Source organism: Spinacia oleracea, chromosome 6, assembly GCF_020520425.1.
Source record: "Spinacia oleracea cultivar Varoflay chromosome 6, BTI_SOV_V1, whole genome shotgun sequence".
In the NCBI taxonomy this organism is placed as follows: Eukaryota; Viridiplantae; Streptophyta; class Magnoliopsida; order Caryophyllales; family Amaranthaceae; genus Spinacia; species Spinacia oleracea.
Window position 1 is genome coordinate 129,133,880 of NC_079492.1, and position 6,709 is coordinate 129,140,588.

Sequence of the window (6,709 nt, forward strand, 5' to 3'; positions counted from 1 at the left end):
CCTAGCTCAATAGCCAGCCCAGCTCCGCAGGTCATCGCTTGAGCCACTCCCAAGCATTATGCAGTTGATGGGGCTCGAACTTGTGACCTCCAAGTCACAAGGTGAGTTCCCCACCAACTCCACCAACTTATGTTGGTTACAGTTAGTTTCCTATGCTCCAACAAAATAGTTGATGGTAATGAAATTATACCGTTTTTTTTCCTTTGTTAATTTTCAAATTGTAAATTGACAATTAATTATAATTTTTTTCAACAAAATAATTACACCAACGACATTCTTATAATTTTATCTTTAAATAGAGCCCAATATTAATATAGTTTTCACCCTTAAAATAGCTTACGTATTTAAGTAATTATTAATATTAAATAAAATGCTTTAATTAAAAAATACTTCATTAATAATATCATTAGTTTATTAATTAATTATACAAGCTCAATAACTATAAATAATTAGTAATACATGAGAGAGAATAAATGGTGATGTATTGATAAAATTAGGAGAGAGAGTGGTGGACAACCTCACCATTGTAGAAAAATAAAGAAGGTGACTCATAATAGTAACTCAAGATAGTGGAAAGTGATGTGGAAGAAAATGTGGAAGAGAGATAGGATAATGTATGGTTGTGACTTGTGAGTATGTATGTTAGTGACCCACTAATGCTCATGCTCTTACAAACTTACCTTTCCAACTACCACGTGGATAACCCATCAGAAAATTGAGTAACTTTTTACTTTTATTTTTTTTTAATAATTTTGATTAACGGTGAAAGATGAATTAAAGAATAAAATTAGTGATTACTCAATTATTACTCGTTATTAATTATACTAAAATCAATCTCTCAGATTTCTACAACTAACAAATTAATTCACGAAACCCACTCATCTTCTCACAATAAACCACCAACCTTTCATCTCCCAAGCCTACTATATTTTACATTAAGTCATTAACCACATGACTTCATTCCAATTTCCATCATCCCTTACAAAGACAATTTTACCAATCAAAACCATTTCATATAAACCAATTATTCCAAATGTGCATTTCGGTCTAAATCCTCCAAGCCATACAGAATGATGGAAATAAGTTCATTAAAATAAATTGTGTCCATCTTAACTCTACAGTTTATCTTAACAAAAAAACCAAACCATATAAACACTACCCAGTAACCAAACTCAATAGAAAACCCTTTTCTAGAACTGGACATAAGACTAGTTTCATTGAGAAATGAAGTGGTGTCTCACCATGGCTCCAAGCAACTTGGTTAATACTCCTTCCGTTTCGAAATATTCGCACTGTTTTGACCGACACATAGTTTAAGGCAATTTAATTGAATTATTATTTAATTAGGTGGTAGTTAATATTGACTTTTTTTTTTTAATATAATTAGTGGAAAACGTGTCAACTTTTTGAAGGTGGTGGGGGTAGGGTGATTTTTTTAATGTTTTTCTAAATGTTAGGAGTACAAGTGAGACCTTGGGTGAGATAAACTATATAAAATTTAAAAAATACTTGTTTTGTAATGGACATATGTTCTTGTGGTAATATAATATTTATAAAAACAGTGTAAATATTTCGAGACGACTTTCTAAGAAAAACGGTGCAAGCATTCCGGGACGAAATGAGTATTCAAGCTAATCCCACAAGGCTAAGAAAAACCTTGTCTCACGTGCTAGTCACGTGAACCTTTCTTGCTCGAGTAGTTTGTATTTTGTACTTGTGTGTCACTTCATGACTCATGTCTCATGAGATTGATTTCGATTGCACTGAGTCAACACAAAATAAAGACTCGTGCTTTCTCTCTCCTACTTCAGATTTATTTTCTTTCCCCAATTTTTACATTCAGTTTTTTAGGGTTTCTTCACAATTCTGAAACTTCCCATTTTATTTTATCTTTCTTAAGTGAAATCCGAAATTCTCACTCTCACTCTATTTTCCATCCATGGGTATTTCAATTCTCTCAAATCCCACCAAACCCCATAAAAATTCTTCCCCAATTTCCCCATCTTTCATTTAGAATTTCCCATGGACCGAACCCTAATTCTCGATTTGAGCTCCGATGATGAAGTGGGGTTCGACAATTCCTCCTCCGCCGACAATTTCGATTGGATTACGAAGCTGTTTGATGATGTGTGTGGAGGAGAGGATGACCCTATTTATAATGGCGGGATTTTCAACTTAGGAAATGGCGGTGGCGGTGATGGCAGTGGTGGTAAGGGCGTTGATGAAGATGGTGATTCAGATGACGTTGTTGTGGTGGGTGAAGTTATAGTACAGAAACCAAATAAGGTTAAAGCTTTGTTGCCCAGAATTGAGGATGACGATGATGACTGTGTGGTGTTGGATTGTGACCCTGGCAAGCTGAAAGACGAGGTGAAAGAGTCGGAAGAAGTTTCGGACGAGGACGATTTGCTTATTGTCGGTGAAAAGGGTCAGGTATATGAAGTTTCTGTTTTTTTACCCTTTTTGTGTTGGTTGGATTTTGTCTTTGGTGTTAAATTATTGAACTAGAGGCAGGTTTATGGGATAATTTGAGGGAATTGTTATAATTTATGGTAATTTTTATGTGGGAGTTGAGTTATTGGGACTCTAGAAAGGGAATTTAATAATGAATTATTATGGTATTGTAGCTTGTAATGGTTTTGATTATCTTAATTTTATAGAAGTTTTACCATTTTTGATTTTAATGTCGTCAATTTGTCACGAATAACTTGGTCAAGTTGCTGATGATATTATAATGTTAGATAGTGGGTGCTACTACTGAGTTTCAAGTGCCATGTGGTATCACAACATGTTCATACTTTAATTTATTGGCGTTTTGAGTATTTGTTTGTCGTTTGAGTGAGAATTATGGTTTCCTTGGGCACTAAACTTTTGAACTCTATGAATTGAGCACTGAATTTGATTTGGAACTTAGTTTCTGGAAGTTAGTTCATGAGCTGGTTAATTGTGCAGCGATGATACGTGAACCGTGTTCAGCCTTGCCCCTCCCTCTATCAGATTCTGTTTCCTGCTTCATTTACTGACATGAATTTCTATCGTTGAATTTTGATGTTGGTCTTAGGTTTTTTCTTAGGGATAGGATTATGAGATATTTGAAGGAAATGTTATGTTATTTATGGTTGCCGTGAGTTGTGAAAATTTGGTTTTTGAACTTTAGAATGTTAATCGCATAATTCATGCGATGTTGTAGTTTCTTACTTGCATTCAATTGATTTGACAGTTTGTCAAATGAAATCAGTTTCCTTATGTTACATTAAAAACTGTTGTACTATTGTTGTTTTTCAAATTTTTAACAGAAACTTTTGTGTAAGGCCGTCTAACGGTTAGACCACTTTTTTGGTACTAACTAAACTAGTGTAAAACATAACTAAAAGTAATAAAATCATAACTAATTGAATAACAAAATAGTTAAGATATAAAGATAAATAGTTAAATTTATGAGTCGAATAGTTATTATTTTTGAACAAACTTATTATTAACTAAAACTCATAAAATCTTAACTAATTGATCTCATTGCTTAACTAATCAGTTTCATTGTTTAACTAATTGGTTTAGTGCTTAACTAATTAGTTCGGTTGCATAACTAATTGGTTTCGTTGCTTAACTAATTGAATTTCTGACTTAACTAATTGGTTTTAGTGGTTAACTAATTAGTTATTCAAGTGTATAAAAGTGGTCTAACCGTTAGACAGTCTTTCCTAAAAGTTTGTAAATTTTTAATGAATGATTTCCTCAAGTTGCAGAGGATATTTTAATGTTAGGTAGTGGGTGACTGGGTGCTTATGTGACTGAGAATTTGTTCCTTTTTTTTAGCTTATTTTCAACTGTCAAGTGTCATATGGTATTTTTTAGCCATGCTATCACTTAGTTGCCATTTTTGAGAATTTGTTTGTCCTTTCGAGCAAGAATCTGGATTTATTGTTCGTTAAACTTGTGATTTCTATGGAATTATTCGTTTATATGGACCTTGTTTTTTTTTGTTATTTGTGCACGAGCTGGTTTATTTTGTAGTGGTGATTATGGGAAATGATGTGCATATGGGTTCAGCCAGCCCTTCCCTCTCCTAGATTGTAATTTTCTGCTTAAATTACTGACAAGATTTTTGAGTCCAGTTGCTAGTCATGATTTTTTGGCGGACTACCAAAGCTCTCTAGTGTGCTTGCTCATGCAGATCCAGTTTTCAGGCTCATGCAGTTCTTTTCGGATAGTTGTTGCATGTGGGTACCACATAAGGGTGCATTGGTATGCCTTGCACAGTTCCATCTGATTATCTGTAAAGCACCATCTCATGTGGGGCTTCTGTTGTCAGTATTGTTATTATTGCTTTCTAATTTCGCAGCTCCAACACATAATATGTTTGGCAATCAATGTTATTCTCAGTATGTTTTGTGTGCTTTTTGTGTTGCAATGGATCATTCACAAATCATTGCTTTTATCGACGCAGTATCATGCAATATCTTGTAGTGAATCGATTAGCAAGTGTGGTTGTAGGGAAGGACGTGAATAAACAAAGATCTTTGTAGTGTTCTCTATGAGAAAAAGTGTCTTCCTTTCTCATCCCAAGCGCATGAATTCTCATGTTTGCAATTTATTGCAGGTTGCATGCAGAGATTATCCCCACCCGCGGCATCTCTGTGCCAAATTTCCTTTCAGTTCTACACAACATGAAAGCCGATGTGATATGGTTAGACACTTCTTTGTTTTCCTATCAAAATTGTTTGCTCTTCAGTGTTATATTGCAGAATTTGATTTCACATTAATGGAATGCAGTGCCATTGTTATGTTTGCGACTCACTTGCTCCATGTGCCCTTTGGGGCTCTGGAGTCTCACGTGATGATCACTGTCATGCCAGCGATAAAGAAGAATGCTGGAAGCTTGCAAGAAAAAGATCCAAGCAGTTGAAAAATCCCTTGCCTTCTTCCATGCCAATTTCCAAGCCTGGTGCTGGTTCTCTGCTTCATCTTCCGCAATTGCAACCAATTTCCACAGGACTTAATCAACTTATGAGGCCAACATCTACCTGTGGGGTGCCCTCAACGTTTGGCCTCCCAAATATTATTAGGAGTCAAAGGTCAAGTATTGCTGTACCGTCAAATAGATTCCACCCACATCTTATTTCTCGGCAACTTCTCAGGAGTTGTAATAGTAATACTCAAGTCCATGGCAGTAGAGGTGTAAGTTTAGCTCCAAGAACAGACACTTCCCGTGCCATGTTCAAGAGGTCTGGATTAACAAGTAGGGCAGCTATTTCTAATCGACCTACTCACCGCACACCCAGCGATGTCACTGTGGCGTACTTACAGCTGCCAAAACAGCAGTTAACAGAAAACCTTGCTGCAAACAATTCTACTACGTCAACGGTGTCATCACTTCAATTGGATTTAAATCCCAGTTTTTGTCTTCCAAGCACAAGCAGTATATCCCCTAGTACATCGTCCTTGCAGTTGCAGCAGCATAGTCCGCATACACCTACTTCACATTTTCATGGAGGTCATTCTGCTGCTATACCAAGTAACAGCCCCTATGCATATACATACATAAACCCAACACAGAATGTTCCTGGTCTGGTGGTTCCTTGTTATATTAATGCACAAAACAACATTACATTGTGCACTGAACAATCGGCAGTAACTCAAACTATTTCAGACCCGAACTTGTTTTCCAGTAACCCTGATGTTCAGAGGAGCCATCAAACTTCAGCAGAAGACAGTTTTTCTAGCCCAATGTTTTCATGTAGTACTTCTAATGCATTGGACAGTTTTTCAAAGAGCTGCCAACAGCCTGCAGCAGAGAATTCCCTAGTTCGAGGTGGAGTGCCTATGCATGAATTTTTACCAACACCACAGCAGAATGTACAACCTTTTGATAATGCTGGACCACTAGAATTTGATTTTGAGAACTGGCTCCATGATAGCGAAACCATTCTTGGTCGAGAGGAGGAGTCGTCTTTCCTGTTGGATATGAACGATCAAGCTTTAGTTCCTGAGCCAGTTGATGCAGGTATGCTCTATTTTGATTTTGAGACTTCATGGAAAGGGTTGACTCATTCTTAACTGTAAGTTACCAAGCCTACGACGTTAATTTTAGTCAATGGATCTAGGGTTTATTAGTGATTTTGGGGTCAACTGCAGCTGTTTTTGTATAGTCGTACAGAGTGGTGATGAATGAATCTGTCTCCTGTAGCCTTTTGAATTGTTGTACAGAAGTTTAAAATGCTGGATGAATCTGCCACATGTGCTGTTAGTTGTTACCTCTACTTTATCCATACCGTTCCCTTTTAAACGCTGAGTTCTATGAAGTATTTTAAGTATAAAGGGTCTGACTGAATATTTGACCAACTTGAAGTGTTTGCCTAAGTGGGCGATAATCGTAGAAACCTTTTGGCCTTTGGGGGTTATATCTTCCTTGCAAATTTTGTAATGGTTACTGGATTATTGATCTTCTTTGTTACTCAGTATTGGTCGTATGTCGCTTGTTTGATCATACATATTATATGTGACACTTCTGTCTAAGATCATTAAGGGTCTTTAACACATCCGTTTGTTTTGTAGGGAGTAGGGGTGTAGGTGTGTTATTAGGTAAGTGTGAGAAATAATATAATATTGGTAAAAATTTTGTACGAGTATTATGGAACGAAGGGAATAATAAAGATATATACTACCTCCGTTTTATAAAATTTCCAACCAAATTCCTTTGGCACGCATTTTG

General features: G+C 36.2%; 1 protein-coding gene across 1 annotated transcript; it reads left to right on the forward strand.

Annotated features, from left to right (window-relative positions):
* Window positions 1-1,752: 1,752 nt before the first annotated feature.
* LOC110787574 (uncharacterized) lies at window positions 1,753-6,251 on the forward strand. Its single transcript, XM_021992208.2, has 3 exons — window positions 1,753-2,433; window positions 4,598-4,684; window positions 4,771-6,251. The coding sequence occupies exons 1-3, from the start codon at window positions 2,023-2,025 to the stop codon at window positions 6,052-6,054; spliced, it is 1,782 nt and encodes a 593-aa protein (XP_021847900.2). The 5' UTR covers window positions 1,753-2,022; the 3' UTR covers window positions 6,055-6,251.
* Window positions 6,252-6,709: the final 458 nt, after the last annotated feature.

What these genes read in the sequence shown, in the direction of transcription:
- LOC110787574 (XM_021992208.2), top strand. Translation starts at nt 2,023, where the DNA reads ATGGACCGAACCCTAATTCTCGATTTGAGCTCCGATGATGAAGTGGGG. An exon ending in TTGTCGGTGAAAAGGGTCAG is followed by an intron (nt 2,434 to 4,597) that starts GTATATGAAGTT and finishes AATTTATTGCAG; the next exon opens with GTTGCATGCAGAGATTATCC. An exon ending in ATGAAAGCCGATGTGATATG is followed by an intron (nt 4,685 to 4,770) that starts GTTAGACACTTC and finishes AATGGAATGCAG; the next exon opens with TGCCATTGTTATGTTTGCGA.